The sequence below is a fragment of the Lissotriton helveticus genome, chromosome 6, assembly GCF_964261635.1.
Source record: "Lissotriton helveticus chromosome 6, aLisHel1.1, whole genome shotgun sequence".
Lineage (NCBI taxonomy): Eukaryota > Metazoa > Chordata > Amphibia > Caudata > Salamandridae > Lissotriton > Lissotriton helveticus.
In genome coordinates this window covers 898,608,593-898,629,284 of record NC_136067.1, presented here as the reverse complement: position 1 = coordinate 898,629,284, position 20,692 = coordinate 898,608,593, and the positions used below count along the sequence as shown (strand labels likewise).

The 20,692-nt window shown below is 44.8% G+C and overlaps 1 protein-coding gene across 1 annotated transcript in view; it reads left to right on the top strand.

The window, feature by feature from the left end:
• Nucleotides 1-20,692, top strand: part of RWDD1 (RWD domain containing 1) — a 130,977-nt gene that overhangs the window by 37,002 nt on the left and 73,283 nt on the right. Inside the window, exon 4 of the mRNA XM_078648532.1 lies at nt 17,516-17,659. Within this exon, the coding sequence (XP_078504658.1) occupies nt 17,516-17,659 (144 nt within the window). The remainder of the gene's footprint in view (nt 1-17,515; nt 17,660-20,692) is intronic.

The window sequence follows — 20,692 nt, the reverse complement described above, 5'->3', positions numbered from 1 at the left end:
ATATACATTTAACCACATTGTTAAATTCATCTTCATCTCCATCTGCAAATGCTTAAGCTAATAACTGTCAATCTTTGTTTCCCTCTACATAGAGGAAAGAGACAGGGTTGCCCCCTTTCCTCCCTACTCTTTATCTTGTCTTTAGAGCCCTTTTTAGAAAAAGAACGATGGTCCCAGGACATTACAGTATATAAATCTGCCATTGGAGAGGGAGAATTTTATGCATACAGTGATTACTGACTTTTATCTCAAATCCACAAATTTCACTTCCAGGTAAGTGAGCACGACTCATACCTCATGAGCATTAATAAAATCGTCTTGAGGTCGGGGCTCTAGTAGTTGTCAGGCAAATCCCTCTTCTTTATAATGTGATCTGGCTTGTTCCCCATTCACTTGTGGCTGCATCCAGGGATTGCTCGCTAATATGCTGTATTCAAGAGATCCCCTTTGACACTTTATGAAGTAGTCAAAAGTGTCTATGGTGCCGCAGCGCCGTTCTCAGTGAATGGCTTCGCAGGCCCAATTCTAGTCTTATAAAACACACTAGTCCCAGTATATAACCGGGGGGAGTGAAGGGGGGACTAGAGGCACAGGGCGATAGGAGCTAGCCAGCCTCCAACACATACTGTTAAACACAAGTGGGGCTGCTCTTAGTAAAGTGACCTACAGGCACTTAGAACTTAATAGTCAATGTGGACATCTCACAAAAAGTGAAGGACTGGCCTCGCACACCACCTGGTGTCATGCTTCATCATTGGCCGTCCTCGCCTCTCTAAAATCTTGGTTTGATAGAGGGCGGGCATACACCTGACAACAGGGATGCACTTCTAAACTAAGTGGGGGCCCGTGAGTAGTGAATGTGATTTTAAAATACATTACAGTTGTCAAATTTATTTTAATAGGCTATGCAACTGTATGGTATTAAAAAAGGGGGTGTACGGGCACCTAGAGAATTGATTATCCTCTCACCGTAATATATATGGTCAACATGTTTCTGCCTTGTGTCCCATAAGGTTACGTGGCATTCATCAGGACCTGTCTTACAGTGGGCTCCATCTTTATCAACTAATGATAAAGGTTAACCGTTGGTGGGGTGTCATTTATCACTCCGCACTATTAGGGGGCTCCAAGTCTATCCCAAGAATTCTAAACTACTTTCTCCATGGAAGGGGTGGGGGAAGGTGCGCCTTCCCCCGTAAAACCTAGCTGCGTCCGTCTCTCCTCCCGTCGATTCTAGTCTTACCTGCTCAGATGGAAGCACTCAGCAGTGCATGAGTGCCCTTTTTAGGTCTCTCACCTGGCGACGCAGCGCGAAGCACGTCACCTGCGAGACCTATGGTTGTCAACTCTGCTTTCAATGGCCCTGAAAGGGAGACAGGAGATGGGCACGCGCAGGCTGCATGCCGGAATCGGATCGGGACGCGCGCCTGAACACGTGCTCCATTGTGACTGTAGCTTTCAGTTTTGTTGTTAATCATGTCCAGCTGGTTTTTCCATTTAAAGTACTGGGCATCACCATTTTAAACCGACACGTTCTGCCCTTCCCTGCCTTTCAACTGTGGCTTCTCCGCTTCCTTCCCCCGTGTCCTGCTCCAATATCCTGTCCGTCGTCGCACCTCACGTTCTCCAATTCTATAACATAAGAAGGATTCGCTGCCGCCCCACTCCTCCCCTCCCCCGTACCCTGCCCACTCACGCCAATCCTCACCGGTGCTGGTCCATTGACAGGACTGACTGGGGCTTTCCCGTCGACATGGACTTCTCGCAGCTGTCCTCTCGGGCCGCGACTTCCCTGAGATTTTCAAACGTGAACTGCCAGCTTACAAGTGGGCCACGCGGGGCGGAAGCCCCGCTCCCACCAAGCACAGCGGGTCACAGGGCGGGCACGAGACGCGGGTCAGAGGGCTGGCACGAGACGCAGGTCAATCGACACCTGTGATCTGGTAGGAGGCGCGAGCCTAGCGCCTGGCATGAGACGGCAAGGCAGGAGTCGTGGACCTGGCGCGAGACGCGGGACAGAAGCCGTGTGGCCTGGCGCGAGAGGACAGTCGTAGGCCTGAGGTCTACTGCGAGGCCTGGCACTGCTGTTGCTCACTGCGCGGGGGCTGTGACCGGGGCTGAGCTCAGACAACGTCACAAAGGGTAGGGTCCTCGGGGGTCACATGTAAATCTAAAACAAGAGGTATATGGGGCATCAGAGGGGCAGGGGAGGGCCATCAGCCTTCTGGCCAGGTAAAAAGTCAGAGACTGGAGTCCCAGGTACAGGCGAACGCATTCATAAAAAAAATAAAACTGAAGCAAATGTAAGACTATTTGAGAAAGGACAGTGGACGCGTCCGGGGGCACTACATTCCGAAATTCTATAACATAAGAAGGATTCGCAGCCCGCCCCACTCCTCCCCCTCCCCCCGTACCCTGCCCACTCACCCCCTCCCCCGTACCCTGCCCACTCACGCTAATCCTCACCGGTGCTGGTCCTTTGACAGGACTGACTGGGCATCCCCCGTCGACATGGACTTCTCGCAGCTGTCCTCTCGGGCCGGGACTTCCCTGAGATTTTCAAACGTGAACTGCGAGCTTCCGATGGGGCCCCGCAGGGCAAAAGCCCCGCTCCCACCAGTCGCAGCGGGTCACAGGGCGGGCACGAGACGCGGGTCAGAGGGCTGGCACGAGACGCAGGTCAATCGACACCTGTGATTTGGTAGGAGGCGTGAACCTAGCGCCTTGTTTTTCGAGCTGCCTCCTTTGTGCACTTCTCTCCCCCTCCTCTGTGTTGCTCGCTGTCAACCCTGTGCTTCTTTTTGTGCCCCCCTCCTTCTCACTACCTGTTGTGCCCCGCCCCTCTGTGTTTCTTTCCCCCAATCCCTGTCTTTCTTATGTCCTCCTTCCTGACCTCTCTGTTGCCTCTTCGTCCCATTTTGATTCTTCGTTCTCCACCGTTAAATGACGTTAAAAGTCGGCAATTGCCCAGAGCAGCACCTAAAATCAAAAGTACAATTTATTCTTTGCGCTCAGGACGCAGCCTCCGTGGAGTTCAGAAAGGCCCCCCTGCAGATATGTGCTGACGCGTGCTAATCGCTGGTCCAGAAAGGAACATTAATATGTTTAGGGGAGGGTCCCCGTATCAACTAAAGCCATACACTTCTCTCTCACCCCTTACTTTGCATATTTCTGGACACTTGTGTTTTTTTTCTTCACTTTTACGCTACTTTTGTTTGCTTTGCGCTGGCTGCTTTAATGAGGGGTTGTAACCTTTTTAGTGCAGGGGACGACTCTGGCGTTCTACCCACCAGCTTTGTAGTGCAAAGGACGTCGACGGGTCGTCCTCTGTACTCGAAAAGAAAAGGTCAGTGGTCGTCCTCGTACTTGAAAATAAAATGTTTCGGGTGAAAAGACCACAAAGTATTAAAAAGAAAAAAATAATCCTGATGCGAGGGAAATGGTTCATTATTTCCTATATTGCGTAACGCCACCACGCACAGCTAGCTTGCTGACATCATAGCAAAATAAAATGAAAGCAGACTCCACTACTGGTGCGATCTGCTTTAGCTTTTGCTCTGTGCCAGGGGACATAACTCTCCCACGTCCTCTTTCCAGCACTTTCTCTGTGAGTTGATCCCTGCTGGTGGTACACACTATTTTTGATTCGTTTGAAGGGGGGGGGGGGGGACAGGCCCCTGGGCATTGACCTGTGCTTTCCTCTGGGCAAAGAGTGTTTATGTATGGATGGATGGTTATCTCAGCTTGCATCCATGAAAACTTTCAGCAGAGGGCAATGGGTCAGCCACTTCCGACATAATCTCTGTTGCCTGCCCCATATGTATGTGACTTTCAGTATTTTTCAGATCCACCTGAAAATGAGTGTGCTTTAGTGCCAGGATTGGCTGTCAATTCCTTCGGTTTTCCATTTTTTACTCGAATTTCTTTCCTCAGGTTTTTATTTTCAATATTTTAGAGCACAATACGGCACCCAGACATGCTAACAGACGGCATGCTTGCCACTCATTACATCTGCAGTGTGCCACACCCAGCAAGACCACAGCCTCCATTCCAGGCCACTACCGCAGGGTGGTATTGTCCTTAGTGTCACTGCTCTCACATTCCAAAATGCCAACCATTTGGTTATAAATGTGGCGGCTATGCTGGAACTTCAAAACAGAAAACTGCCATGCATGGTAAAATTGCCTCCTGCTGCTATATTTAATTTTATTTGTTATAGAAGCATATGCCTGTCATGGTTAGGCAGCAGCATGTTTTCTTTTTTTATCTTGCTTATGGTGTTGTTTGTGGTTATGTAAGCCAGTGAATACAAGAATAAGTCGGGGAGTGGCTGAATGGACACCAGTTATACCCAGAGTGGCAGAGTCCATCCACGTATGATAACCGTTCATTATTTAATAAGGCTCTTTCATTTAAAAGCCAGACCTATTGGCATTGGCAGTGCTTCTTAAATACGCAAGAGACATTACTTTAAAGTAGACATTATTGTTTCTAGTTAAAAAATCTGTACAGTGCGACATTTTGCCAAAAACGGAAAATAACGAGATAGTGAACACAGGCTTTTTTACCCTATTGTCAGGCAGAGTTTGCGATTTTCATACTTTGATGTGAGCAGTTCTATTTGCCTGCGTGCAATATGTGTGTGTGCGTGAAATGGTGTGTGCGCTTGCAATAGTGTGTGTGTGAGTGCAATGATGTGTGTGTGTGTTGGACAATAGTGTGTGTGTCACGTGAGAGTGCGTGTGTACATGTGAGGAATCATGCATGTGTAAAACAGCGCTAAAGGCTGCGTGAAATCATTGTATGTATGTGATGGAGCGCTCATGTGTGTGCTGGAGGCACCAGAACCTGGGCTGCTATGGGAATTCACAAGGGCATATTATCAAGCCCATTATCGCCGCTTTAGTACTACAGGTACAAAGTGTGTGGTTATGCACCGCTTGCAGGATTTCAAAACATAAATAAAAGGCATTGGCATTTACAATGACAATAGCTCAAACTCTTGTAAATGCGAGAACTATTGCATTGCAAATGCTTTTTTTTACGGGCTCTCGCAAGTCCTTTTCTTGTTCGGCGAAGTTGGACTGCCTACGATGCATGCAGCAGCACCCAGCCGACACGGGCTCTCTCTCGCCATGCTGCCAGCTTGTCCCATCGATCTGAGCTGATGTTCTCGCGCAAAACGCAAAGTAAGTCACTTTTCTGGTCGGGAGGGGTGAGAGAGGGAGTGTTGGTGAAGGATTCAATCATTAGGCTCACAACTGGAGCCTAATGAAGGTGCGATGTCTCAGACATAGGGTGCAGGCAGTGGTGTGTGGGCTTGACTCTCCGATCACAGCCTCAATCTTTTGTACGCATAACGACCCACAGGTCTAGCAATATTGGTACCGGCAGCCCCTTTGGGTGCATGGGGTTGCTGCTGTATACCTAGCTGAAGTGCAGACTCCTCCAATTCACTCACCGCGGCAGCCCCTCCTGGCATACTGGGTATTCGATTAAGGTGGTAACAAGTCTCAACGCTCTGACAACAAGTAGTTCAATTGTGGCTCCTTCTGGCCTACATGGTCACCGCAACAATGCAGTGCCTGACTCTTCCCGTGCGCCACTTGTGACTTGCCTCAGGTAACGGGAATCCTCTCTGGGCATATGAGGGTTGCCAGATGGCTTCTGCAGACAGTAATAGACCTGATCAATGTACAGCTGCTCCCTCACACTTCGCGCAGGGAGTCCTCTCGGTAGGGCTCCCCCTGGACCTCGCCCCCTCCAATGCTCTCCTCTAACTCACAGGGCACACTTGTCTTTTTTTTTGTTTTTTTGATTTTCAAAAACCTTTATTGAAGGCAAGAATTGTTGACCACAGCATGGTGCCCCTGAGCGGGCCGGCATTGCTAAGTAGTGTTCTGCATAGCAATATAGGTGGGGGAAAGGTATACAGCAAGCTGGCTACAACCACAATGGGCTGGCCGCGTCTGGTGGGACAAGTTTAGCAAGTAACATTATAGGGTCATAAGCATTTTGATTAAAAAAAATAAAGTGAGAAAAACAACATTACCACTTAAGCATAGTTAAAAGTAGAAGATGCCCTAGCATAATGACGTAAGCGAACAGTTGAGCTCATAAGTGATTTTACCATATACTCTGTTGCCTCTTTGGACGTTATACCCTGGCCTAAGTGAAAACCCACATGCATCAGTGCACGTCTCTGTCATGTACCCCATCGTCGCCAATCCGAGGCTCAGCTGCTGTGTTTGTGGTGGTGGTTTGCTCCAGAAGATAGATTTGAAGGGGAGCCGATATATTGCGTGGACGGGAGGAAGGCGGTAAGAGCTCGGCATAAATGTAATTGCTCTTGACAATAGATAAGATCTTGCAGCCAATCTTTGAATTTGGGGGCTCTTCCTCTCCCCCCACCTGCAGGCGATCCGCCTCTTGGCGAGGAGGGCGCTAGGGAAACAAATCACCGCACCTTGGCGACCAGCTCCTCCGTGTAGCCCAGAAGCGTGGTTAGGGGGTCGTCTGGAATATATATCCCAGTCATTTGTTCAAGGGCTGTCAACCCCTCCGTCCAGTAGCTTTGTATGGGCGGGCAGTCCCAAGCTAAGTGCCTAAAGTCTGCTCCTTCACTACAGCAGAAGTCGCAACAGTCGTTATCGTGAAGGTGAAGGCGTTGCAAGTGCGCAGGTGTGTAATAAAGGCGGTGAATGTACTTGTAGTGAGTGAGGCGCAGTCTGCTGCTGGCGGAGATGTTTCCAGTTTGGCGACAGCAGAAGCACCATTGGTTCTCAGTAAGCGGGGGGGCCCAGTTCCTCCCCCCACCAACCCTTGGCTGAGGGAGGGTCGTATGTGCGGTGTCTTTGGATGGTGCGATATAGACATGATGGTCCAGCCGTATTTAAATTTCAACTTCTCAGGTTATGAAAGATTTTTACTAACTAGGTTCAGACTAGATATTTTCACCATCTGGTCACTTTTCCCACAACGTACGCCACGTGGAAGCCCTGCTCCTTGGAGTCTCACCTTAAAGATTACTGCTATGATTTATTTACTGTTACTAGGAGAATTGGCAAATTGCACGATGCTACAATGAACCTGTCATTCCTATGAAATCATACTATGATGTTTATATATATTTTTTTTAAACTGTTTTTTTATGTACTTGCAAGTTCACTATGCTTTTATGGCTGTTACAACCGAATAAAGCTTTATATTGATTGATTGATTGATTCAGTGAAAAGTGGTATGAAACAATCCCCTTCTCCTCCCCCCTCCCACAGCAGCGGCCCAAACCTGCTGTGTTTTGAATCGTTCCCACCTTCCCTAAAGACCCCATGTTCCATACTCCCAACAGGGGAGAATGGGTGCAAAGTGCCAAACATTCCAAACTAGAAAAATGTTGGGTTTTCCTTAGTGGGTAGTAAAAATAGGGCGTCCAATTACCCCTTGCTTCAGCGAGGGTGCTCGGGAGGTATTAGTAGAAGTTCTCATCAGTCCAGAGCTACTGCAGTTGCAAGCTACTAGTGAGGGGAGCAGCCCCACCATCCTCCGGATAGGTCCGGCGGGGGTCGTGTCGCAGTTCACCGCGTGGTGCTCGGTGCTCCAGGCCGTGAAAAAAGGGGGGATCAGTGATGAAAGTTACCAAGTGGAGATGGACACAGAATCCTCAGGCTGGGGCAGAGTCGTCACTCCTAATCCGACGTACCGCCATCTTCAGTAAGTCGAGTGGAGGGGGAGGAACGGCCCGCTGACATCTTGGGTAAGGTTTTAAGAAAGTCCTAGACATGTTGAGGATTAGTAAAGAAGTGTTGTTTCCCCTGGTGAGTAACCTTGAGGTGCCCTGGAAAGAGCATAGCATACTCCATGTTCATTTGTTGGAGTTTTTTCTTTACTGGTAGGAATTTTCTGCGCACCTCCTGGACAGCCATTGTAAAATCCGGATATAGTGAAACTTCTATGCCGTCAAAGAGCACCTTCTTGTGTTCCCTGGCGAGTCGCAGGGCAGTGTCCCGATCTCTATAGTTAAGGAGTCTCGCAATAATGGGGAGAGGAGGGGCGCCAGGCAAGAGGCCAGTGAGTGATGCGCTCTCTCAATGGTGAACACCTGTGAAAATGCTTCTCTACCAAAGGGGGTGGTGAGCATGCGTTCTACGAACTCTTCCATCCTGCCAGTGGCGGTGGATTCCGGTACGCCCAAGATTTGTAGATTATTGCATCTGTAGCGCGATTTTAAGTCCTCGTTCTTTGCGGCTATGAGTTTCAGGACCTTCTCCATGTCCAACGTTTTGGTAATGGTAGTGATGGAGGCATCATCCAGGTCAGAAATACGTTGCTCAGCTTCTTTGAGGCGTTCCTCATGTTGGTCGCTTTTGTGCGCAAGGGTGTCTATGCGTGCCTTCATAGTGTGAATTTTGGTTTCAATAGAGGACAAACTGAACTGTATAGCGAGAAGGAGGGCCTTCAGGTCATCCGTGGATGTGGGTTGGTCAGGGGTGCTGGACTGTTCCCCCTCCATGTCAGCCTGTGTTAGTGTGGAGTTCCTGGCTTCGAAGGTAAGTTTAGGTTGCTTTCCATCTGTTCGTCCCATGGCGGGCTAGTTGCCCCAACGGGAGACAGGCAGTGACCGGTATGGTGATGTGGTGCGGCGAGGGGGCAGATGTGAGCCAGCCAAGAAGGGGGTGCGCTGACCGATGCTCGCGGCTCCACCAACTCAAACGGGGCCAAGCTGTGCATCTGTGCGCAAGATGTGAAACCCAGGGAGCCTCAAGCTGTACAGGCTACTGGTGAGACGAGGATGGTGCCGCATGGGGGCAATGCAGGACTGAGGCCAATCCGCTCCACACTCTGCTCCAATCTCGAGGTAGCCACCTGCGGGCAGGTGGGCGATGAGGCCACCTCCTGGAAAGGTGGGGAATGTGCCCGGTGGCGGCAGCGGGTAACGGTGGGGCCTCCGGAGCGGTGAGGTACTAGTCCAGCTGCGAGGTCATCCCGCAGGGAATAGGATGGTGTCTATCGGTAGGTAGCGGGGAGGTCCCAGGACCCTACCGGCCCCCACAACTCGATGCCACCAGTTCACGGCAGCTGCAAGGCGACTCACCAGGTGCAGCGAGGGGGGTTGTGAGCAAGATGGCCAGGGGTAATCTCCCCCACAGTATTCCAGTGCAGGCAAGCGGCGCCACGACGCCGCTATTTCCCTCGCAGGTCCCAGGTTTGCAATCGCGCAGCTCCTTTGCCGGCTCTGGGGCAACGGCACGCGTAGGTTGAGGCCCAGGAGCGAGCAGCAGTGTAGGCCCACCACCACATGCAAAGTTGCAAAGTACCCACCGGGCACCAGAAGGAATTTTGGCAGGGTCGCCCCAAGCAATCTTGGCAGCCGTCAGAGGTGCTTGGTGGGAGGTAGGAGCAGGTGGAAAAGCGGTCTGCAGTCAAGAGGTGGCATTCAGTGGGTCACGGGGTGCAACTGATGGAGAGGCAGCTGGCGGGCAGCGCACCGCCGGTGGAAGATGCAGGGTGTCGCGGTGCAGGCAAGGGGCCGCAGGCGGGAGCAGCAGAGTGTCGCAGCAGACTCACCAGGTGTGGCGGAAGCGGGGTGTATCGGTCCCCGGCGCGGGCGGGCCCCACCAACATCAGCCTGCAGACAAGGGCGGCGCAGGCCTCTAGCCTACCATCAGGGAAATGGCACTCGCCCTAGGCTGCAAGTCAGCGCCAGCACAGCCCACGCCACCCCCGCCAGCGGCCCCCAGCACAGGATCCTCAGGGTGGGCAGGCATTGAGGCAGGCCGCCGGCACTCCCCAGACCATCACGGACCAGAGATTCTATGCACGGCCGGCCGAGGAGGTGGCAGCGGGTCCCCAGGCGCGCACAATGGCAGGCGAAATGGGCTCGCCACTCATGCAGGCGAGGCACCGTGGTAGCGCTCACCACCGGCTTCGTTCTTCAAAAGGAGCTGGCGGATCGGGCCACGCTGGGGTTTTCAAGAGGCCTCGATCGCCACGGCCGCCATTTTGCATCAGCAGGGTGGGAAGCAGACCGAGGCGATTTCTGCAGCTTTCAGGTCGAGGTGCTGCGGGATTCCTGCAGTGGTAGATTGCAGATGGTGTGCGCTACTCCTCCAGTGAGTTTTCAGGCGTGCAGGGCTGGATTTGAGGAGGTTGACAGATTGTGTCCCGAGCTGCAGGAGCCTCACTTATGTACGACCATCTTGCTTGGCGCCCTCTAGCACCCCTCACAGGGCACACTTGTCTTAAGATGCAGGCAAGAACTGGTGCTCCATGGCAGGTTATCTTGGTTTCCCATGTGTGATGTCCCCTCATCCAGCAGGATGACTAGCAGTCTTGTGCCGTGTCCTGGTCACAGGCAGAAGTTTTGCCTCACTTCCGGCCTATGGCAGATTTTGGGGTCTCTGTCTCCCCTTTTTATAGTCATTTTCCTGACACCAGATGTGATGTAGGGCCTGAGTCTTTGAAGTTTTATGTTGGGATTCTGGTTCTATTGAAGTGTGCATTTTTCCTTTTCTTCTTTCCTCTTGAAAATGTCTGTCACAGCAAGAAAGACTCCTAAGTTGATAGATCCACAGCACAGTTCATGGGAGTGACCTGAGTTTACACCTGGATCACAGCCACAGTTATATGTGCATCAAAAGGTTAATCCTGGGCTCCCAACCCTACTCTTTGTGTCCCTTACCAGCTCCATCTCCTTCATGAGATGTGTTCAGGCTCTTTTCTTGTGCTCTATTACTACATGAGAGGGCGACTTTTGAAGTGTATGGTGGGGGGTTTCTCTCAATTGTGTCCCACCCAGCTCACAGGAATGCAGTAATACACAAATCTGTCTGGAGGATTCCTGTACTGCTCACGTCTTCACCAGGGTCCTCCATGTAATGTAAGATTGCATTCACAGCACAGTGACACTTACTTTCCAGTACTGTTACCACCATGCGTTGTGCCACCACAGACACATGCTGTCCGCAAACACATTCTGTCTGCGCGCACTGTTCTGTGCTGTAGTTTTTCTGTCTTGTCCCAGGGTGTGCTGTTTGTGCACACACACAGTGCCATCAGAGACACTCAGCATGTGTGTGCTGCACAACTCCTCACGTATTGTACTTCACACAAGCACACATATACCCAGCACATCCTTCCATTGCGCATGCACTGCATAGCACTACCTCACTCATGTAATGTATTCCTTGCAGGCATATATTCACTCAGTAAATGCTCTACCCACACATATATACTTCATAGTACTGCCCTATCCCTGTACCGTACCCTTCCCAGGCACACATACACCCAGCGCCACCACTCCTGCACAGGACTACACATCTATCTAATGTAGGCCAAGGTTGCGTTAAGCACACATCAGAGTAACTTTCAATAGAGTTAGTGGGCCTGTAGTCCTCAATCCAGTCTGCAGTGTAAAAAGGCCCTGTTTATTTCTAGTTCACTGCATGGTATGATGCCACTACCACGCTCGTGCTGCTTAACTCTTGAGGTAGGCGGTAGCCTTCCAGCTGTATGAAAGTTGCGTTTTGGCACTCCTGCTACCTCCCCTCCTGGTCCAACAAGAATGCAATCCGTGAGACATGCCTATGTCATGGCACACATGCATGACCAGGTTTGCCTATGACAAGAAATCAGCATTCTGGATCCAGACAACAGTACAGTTGGGCACTCAGGGCAGGGGTACATGCCTTTTACCATGCAGAGGACTTTTCCAACCCAACAACTCTGACAAAGCATGGCCTTTATTATCCAAAGACTCCTCCACTCCACAAAAATACCTGGCAAATACTGCTCTTTTTAAGCCCTTTTTTTATTTTAAAGATGTTTTTAGATCTCTAAGACCAAGAAGCTTCACTTCTCCTATAGCCTAACTGTCTTGTGTGTTAGATCATTTGTTAATTTTTAACATGATACCTGTAAGCCAAGAATATTTGATATCCCCTATTTGGTATAATAATAAAGTGTGAATAAATAAAGTATTACATTGGCTTGAATTGACCAGAAAATGAATTATAACAGTTAATCAATTATTTGTTGATGACTCGTTAATTTTCTTTCAGGAATTACAAAACATGTTTAACATATCTAAGTCCTTTAGATGAAAATTATATTTTTGCTAATAACTTTAACACTCTTGTCAGATCTCTTGAATTCTTCCTTTTTTGTTTCTTCCAGTTCTGCTTTTGCCCACACTCATATTCCATATAACTGTAATGATTAGATTAAGGCCTCTTTTATTTATTGCAAAATTAATTTATTGGATAATAGACCTAAAACCAAAATTACATTGCTCTGGGGACAGGAATTGGATTGTGTTTTTTCCTCTCTTCATATGGAATGGAAATTGATATAAAGTCCATCAACATTCCGTTGTGCAAATACTTCTGAAACAATATTTTTTTATATCTAGACTATTTATTATGCCTAATTATCTTTATAAAATGAAATTAATGCAGAAAGATAAATGTTGGGCTTGTGCTGAACATAATTGTGATTTTTATGTTTTTTGACTGTTTCAAAGTTGTTAAATATTTCCACTTACAAGTGTGGAACAAAATTGCAGAGATTTGGGAAGTTAAAGTTTCTTTTAATAAGTTCATTTTTGGGGAGGTGTGAGGAATGTTGGGTAGGGCAATGAGTTGAGTGGTAGATTTTTTGATCTCTTAATTGCTATTGGATTACAGATAATAACATCTAATTGGAAGGCCGCAGCTGCAGCTAAAATTTTATATAATCCTTAGTAGAATCTAATTTGCCAAAACCCTAGGCTAGATAGTGCTATTCCACCTCAACAAAACTAGCAGTTATGGAGTTAAGGAAACTCTTCACTCCGTATTAATCTCATTCAAAAGTCAATTTTCAGGATGCAAATGAGATATATGATCCTACATGATTACTTATATTTACATCACCATATTTACTATTCTTGGTATGATTCTGAGTTTGTTGGTATTATTTACACTTTTTAATTAATTCAGAATCTAAGTTCCATGAATAACACTCACTCTGGTCGGTTGCAGTACACAATTGGCTTAGTAGCAACTCCTGATGCTTTTAGACCACAAAGGCCTTGATCACATGACAGGCATAGCTACTTCCTCCCGATATATTGTAAGAAGAAAACAGTTTAAAGGAAAAGTGGACCTAGGTGAAATTGATGGGTGCCATCTTGTAATGACTGACAATATTAAATGCGATGACACCATCATCATGGATTACCTGGTTGACAAATATATGTAAAATGTCTCTTTACGATTGTCATTTATCAGCAATTGCTGTACAGCGTGTCATTAATACAACAAAAAGTGTATTAAAAAATTTTAAATAAGAAAATGATCAATGCAAACTAAATGTAAAGATGAGAATCCCCCAGGCCACAGAGATCTCCAGTCCAAGGGCCAAAAAGGTCATTAGAACCAATCCTAAAGTAGGCTTCAAGGTCAAATATGAAGGTGCACAAAACAGGGTTGGATTTTCCAAGTGGCTGGTTAAGACTATGTTAAACCAAAACTGCCAATATTACTGGTTAAGACCAAAATGAAAAATACAATAAAGCATATATGAAGCCCAAGTGGGGGGGGCCTTCCTGACTGGAGAACTTAGTAAAAGATGGTACATGTAATTAAAGGACTACATAATGCACATTAGATATGTATTTGAATAATAAAAGAGACGTCCTGAATCTAAATGCAAGTATCGACGTGAAAAATCTATGCAAAATCCTAAACACCCAAGTGCAGATCACCGCATCTCACGTCTCGAGTGAGCGTTATTCTTGGAATGTAATATGTTAGATTTGCCAACAAGCTTCTCTAGCACAGGGCTCGAAAAATTATAACAATTTCTTTAGATCTGCAGGTCTAGTAACTTGAAGCATCTACTCGACGTAGCTGTAATGCACTTGACCTCTGTCTCTGAAAGACGAACAAAAGTGACAAGTTAACAAGATGCAAAGGCATTTTTATTGCTCACTCACTTGGTGAGCAATAAAGAGGCCTTTAAATCTTGCTATATAGTCACATTTGCTCCGCTTTCAGAGGCAGAGGTCAAAAGTCAGTTTGTCTTCCTACTCGCCAGGAAGGGTGAGTAGGACCTAAAAATAGCTCGCCCTAATTAAATCTGGCTCGCAAATGCGATTGGGAGAGTGGATTTTTTGAGCCCTGTAGCATCATGCTACACCTCCATTAAGCTGAGCGTGCGTCGGGAGTGGAATGCTTGTAATAGGTATATCTTGTCTTTCTTGTCCTCTCTTCTTTTTTTCTCTCCTTTTTTTATTCAATGCAAACATTTTTTCTTTACTAGATTTAATATTTTCAGAACTAGATATCTACTAAATTTTATGATATTTGCTAATATTGTTTTAGGTATTACAATGTGCTTTTAATTTACCTGAATTCTGTGGTTCGCAATACTCTATGGAATTATACGTAATTAATCTTTGTTGTGTATTTTGAATTAGTTAGGCATTTATAAACCAAAGTAGTGTAATACAGGGAATCGTGTGAAAAGAGAATCATAGCAAAGGAACTACTGGAAAAAGGAGGGTGTTGGGAACATCTGTGTTTCCGCTAAGTAATAGGAAGCCTGGGATTGCTTGGTGCAGATAATAGTGATGCACCATTCGCTGTGAAGTTGAAGGGGAAAATAAATCTGTCATTGTGATGAAAAAATGGTAAGTAGGTGGCTGGATAAGAGTAGAAAGGCAAATTAGTTTAACGAAGGAATGCAAGTAATTTTTGTATTTAAGACAGAGCATCCCTTTATCAGCAAACTAAAGTGTCTGCAACAATTGTGTGGCATACTTTCCCTAAAGCATCACCTACAAGCCTAACCTACCCTAGCTCTAAAGTGTTTGTCTGTAATATTTTACTTGCTGCTTTTCATGCATTCTCCTTTGCTTCCAAGTTGTCACACCATACAAACCATGCAAATTCTTAATAAATAAACATTTTGTGGGTGCTGCTTCCATACAAATATCAGATCAACTGTCACCATATTTCTACAGAGAACTTTTCCAATCCCATTTTTGCTATGTGCTAAACATGCAATAATTAATTTTTTTGTCTTGACACTAGCAGTGATGAGCCTGAAGCCTTTTTCTTAATTGTGAATGCCTTTTCGAAGTGCCGCACTGGGTTCAAAATGTTTTACCAAGCAGTGGCGCTGTTATGGATCCACACGGCTTCTTAAAGATAAAACATTGTGCATCCGTAAATGGCGCCACCCCTACCCTGTATAGATTCTTTTTTTTCTGCACTCCTCATATGCAGATCTAGATCACCCTTTGTTTTTAGTTATGGATTTTGTTAACGAATTCCATAAAAAAAAATCAAAAAATTCGACTTCCAACGTCCTCATCTTTTAGTGGAACTTCTGTGTTTCATAGGTTTGAACGTGTTAAATATAAAAAGCACCTCCATGTTTTTGACTCTCATGCCACCTATGTTCGTTGATGAACAGCATGTGCAGGTGCACATCAAGGCTCTTACAGAGCATGAGATCAAAGCTTTTATGGCAATTGCCCATCGTTAAGAGCCCATACTCATACATCCAATTCAGAGCAAGTGGTCTACAAGGGAAGCTTCCCTGAAAAGCTCTTCACTCTTCCACCATAAATGTATGGAAAAAAACAAAGGAGATACTCCCGTCTTTCAAGGAGTCACAGCTGTCTCTTCATGAGTTCCACCGTTTGTGGTGCTATTTCCTGACTCCAGAGACATCAAGCTCGTCTTTGAGGCCTAGACCGGTTTAGACAAAATTGTAGCCTGCCGTTCCACCTAATTCAGCTGAAGTATTTCAAAGCAAATGCACAGAATCTTCCGTAACTGGGCAAATGACTTAGCAACTTGTATCGTGGGAGGAGCTGGAATGGTGGGAGCAGCACATATTCTTCATTGTATCTGCAAGAAGCTGTTCTGGCAGAAATTAAATCTGTTTCTTCGGTGAAGCTCTTTTTTCTCTGATGACTGTAGTCCCAGCGCAAACATTTGCAGTCTGTTGGCTTGTGTGCATGAGCCTATGCTTATGGTAGTATATAAGGTGTGATAACTTCACTTTGATTGTTTGCTTTTAGAAATAAACAGTTTTTGTTATGTATTTGATTGACATTTTATTCTTCTCTGTTTTTCTTGTGACAGTATTTGGGCTTCTTGTATAATGGACTTAGAGCTCTTCAGGTTGTTAGTACCCTCCATCAGGTGTAAGTGTTACAGGAGCAATACACAAAGTTGATCCTTGTGTAACAACACAAGGAATATAAAGAATCGGATGTAATCCAAAAGAAGTCCAGAGGTAGCCATGAAGTAGGTTGTAGGTAAGAGGTTTATTAAGCTTGGTTACAGGATGGTAGTTAGGCAGTTGAGCAGTTCAGCCTCACCAGGATCGGCAAGGATGCTGCTCAGCCCGCACACCAACTGTCTCTCTCTCTCTTCCCCTCCAGCAGGCACTAAAACAATCCACTACATCATCAAGCATTCTAACATTCCACACACATCACATTCCTACTGAGTGAGCAGCAGGGAATGGGTAACCAGGGGAAAGGATGCATTTTAGGAATTCAAGTTGTAACAGAATTCAACTCCTAAATAGGTTGTTGCGGGCAGTTATGTGAAAATTATTTGTTTCTCCTGTAGATGCTTCTCGATTCATTACAAAAAAAAAACATTCACATAAGCACTTGTAAGAGTTGGGTTGTTTATATTCTCTTGTTTTGTTTGTATCTCCGGCCAAGCATTGTGAGTGTTCTAATTAAGCTGCCTTGCAAAGTGAACCTGTATAACCAAAGAGAGAAGTCTTACATCCTAACCCTCAATTATTTTTATATTCATGGAAATTGAGCAGAGGAAACTAGATTGATTTGTGTTTCCTCCAGAAGAGTCCTAAATTATTATTGCTGAGTTGCCACCTTCTACCAAGTTTTTCTTTGTGATACTTGGATTTGCCTAACATTTATTAAGCCTAATGAAGGACCTGAAAACTTGCTGCAAAGAAGTTAGTAAGCAGGATGTTTTCCAAATGACACGTTTCTTTTCTAAAGTGTTGTGTTTGAAACCATAATCTGCTGTAATACCAAGACAAACCTGCAATGTTAGGACTCTCACAGACGAAGGAAAGCTGTGCTCCTCAGCGTCTGCCTCATGCATCTCCCTGTAGTACTGAAGAGTCAAACATGAAAACAACGTTCACATTAAAGACACATTGCTAAGAGCATGGTAATGGTTCTGTTAACTTTACATTAGCATCATTTTGTTCCACCATATGAGGTACTTTAATGCTGACTGTGACTAAAAAGTATCTTTAAAAATTGTTTTATTTCCTAAATAAATTAAAGCAGAAAGAACTATGCAAAAAGTGACTTAAGGATTTAGCTTATAAAGGTTTTTGCTCACCTACTCAGATGCTGAGTACTACTTATCCTTCACACAGTAAAAGCTTTTTCCATTGCTTGCTTGTTCTTTTAATGTATCCAAAAACATTATTTGACTTGTGATGAAAATTATGCATATCTTTCTTCTTACAGGTGGAGGAGAATCTGGGAATGGTAATGATCTTCACTTTAGTCTCTGCGATTCAGGAAAAACTTAATGAAATAGTTGATCTGATCAAAACGCGGAGAGAGGAAGAAAAGGTAAAGAAGGAGAAGGAAGAAGAGGAAGCGGAGAAGGTGAGCACAGTCTCAGATCTTTCATTATGGCATAATTCCAAATGCTTTTCCGAATGTTCTTCCATGCTTTAGGGCCATTGCACAAACCTTTTGTGCAAGAGAGTTAAACCTAGGTAGAAAAAGGTCATCTGCTGCCATAAACTCCACAGAATTGGGGCTTAGCTATGTATGCAATTTGTTTAAACATATTACCATGGTCATGGAAACTCAGCATGTATACTGGATGTTGCTTGACAATAAGTTGAAAGTTGCTCATGAAAGTGGGTGATTAGTCGTAGCTTTACAAAATGCATTTGAGCACTCATAATGTTTTAGGTTTTCACACACAAAAGAATGTTTACGGCCAGGAATTAGAAGGTAGCACCTCCGTAGGTGTGAAGAATGTTGCATAAAAAAAATAAAAAATACTTTCCTAGCAGAGGAAAAACATATTGTGCTACTTCCAACAGGGATGTGGAATTTAGTAAAATATCTACTTGTTCATAGGGCTGGTTGCTTCACAAATCTACTGGTCCTGTAACAACATCCAATTGTCCCTTTTGTGCCATGTAATGCAGCAACATTGACGCCAGCAATCTCATTAAATAAGACCTCTGATGAAGCCTCTCTGATTATACCAGACTCATACCATAGTAGGGTTTGAATACTAGCCATTCCATTATGTTGCCACGTTTCCGCATATCTACATACTGGGGCTGAAAGTAGTGGTAATCAATAGTTCCAGGGTTGGAATGCCATTTGGAGTCTGTGCACACCTACTAACTTTCATGTCACAGATCTGCGTTGAATCCCTCATCATTCTTAAACTCAGTTTGCTCCCTCAGTTCAGACCCAGCTAAATGCAAATCAGTATTGACCCTGTGCCTCACGGGAACAGTCCAGCCTGAACTGCCAAGCCAGGTCTTCACAAGCATCCTGTGACCGGTTTCTCGGGGTGAGTGTCCGAACTTATGTCACTTTTTGTGAATTCACAAAAGTTGTATAGCTGCACTTAATACAAGGACATATACTATGGCTGCACTTTTGCAATAATTGGGCCCCTAATAAGGTCCGCAGTTAACTATGGCGTTTTGAGTTTATTAAAATTCCATCTCTCTCGCTATCGGCTGGCTTCGCTGTGAGTGACCACATTCTGCTCTTTCCCAAGGAGCATATCAGCACACAAAGTAATTTTGCCAATGTTTGTTATAATGGTGAGGGACCGGCAGCTCCCACACCAATTTGGTTTTACAAAAACCAAGCCAAACCAAGTCAGACATAGACAAAACCAAAACGCTGACAATCGATTTCAGACCTGCTGACTTTGCCAATGCATGTTTATTTTTGTTTCTCACAATCTTATTGAAACTGGTTACACTGATTTTTCCGTTATGAATATCTTTGGGATATGCTAGCATACATCAACACGTTTTACAAAATGATGTTGCAAAGAAATGGTACTTAAAATGTTACAGTAGTTTAGCCAAATGTTTTTTTTCCTACTTGCATTTTTTTGTGAACATTTCCTTTTGAAAGCAAAGACTCCTCAAGCTTGCTTTCATGGCTCTGCAAATATTTACATCCAATCAGAGAGCATTCTGGGAGCATTATACATAGCCTCATATTGCTAAACTTTGAAAACGTGTGTTAATATTTTTATACTGGAACCACTGATAGTAGTATAGTCTGAGCTTACAACATTTACTTATAGCGCTCACCCTAATAATAAAGGCTTTGCATTAATGAACCATGAAAACAAGTTTGAACAGCATTAACACACGGATACAAATATTACCTTAACTGCAGACATTACTCTTCCCTGATCCATAATGTGTCACTGTAAACTGGCAGCCAAAGAATTTGTGCTGTAAGGGTTTAGAACTACTTGTCCCAAGGACAAAATACACATTAAAACTTGTTGCCCCTTGACTCAAAATAATATGTCCTGGGAGTCGGGCTACATGAATTCCACATCCTTGTTCCAAATTACTCTTTTTAATTTTCTAACTTTTGAAAAGTGCTTAAGAGTAAGTGTAGAGGAATTGAAGCACATGCACAGTTGTAGGACTTGCAAAAAATTCCAAGACTACTAGTGGGGATTTTTATTAATCTATACAAAGTCATAAATCTGCTTTAAACCTAGGTGTTACATGAGTAGGTTTGTGAGGATTTTTTAAAATGTTTGTGTTCTGATACAATCGACCCAGATGTATAAAGCATAGAAAGTTAGTGATATTGAATAAATTAAATATTACATTTTTGTGGATTAGGCCTTTTGTGTCCAGCCTAAATGCCTGTTCATTTCTTGTGATGGGAAGAAATTCTGCAGTTACACTGAATGTAACAATATTTTAAACTTTGAATGCACAACTTAGTATATGTATGTGTATGGTATGTATGTATGTATGTGTATATATATATATATATATATATATATCTCAGAGTAGTAGTCTGCTACGTTCGTTAACACATTCTATGCTCTTTATTTTTTTTCTTTCAAATTATACATTTTATTTTGAGATTTACCACACTGGGGCCTATTTACTTCTCTTGGTGTGTTTAGCGTTTACTAAAAATTAATAAATGGCTGATTACAAAAAAAAGGTAAAGGTTGTGTGATATTTTTAAAGTAGCGCGTCACTGGTAAAATAGCGGTTGTACATGTCTTTTTACTAGACAATCCCAAATATTGTTTTAGGACATAATGGACATATTTATACACTAACCATACATTCAATGCAGTTGATAACCAGTGTAAGCTTAATTAAGTATGGCCATGTTTTTAACTCGAAAGGATAAAAAACAGACCCAGGCACCATCAGGATTTCAGCACATGAGATCCTCTTCAGAGTTTGTAAATGTTTGCAACAAGTGTATAAATTTCGATTTAGAAGATTTGCTTTAAGAGGCGGAACACTCGCACTGACCTGTTTGAGTGTCACTATTTCTTGCTATCTAGGTGCCATCTATAAAGAGGTAAGGAATTGAATTAAATGATGAAAAGAAGGAAATGTTGAAACACTTGGTGATAAAAGGAGGTCAAAATAGAATGTG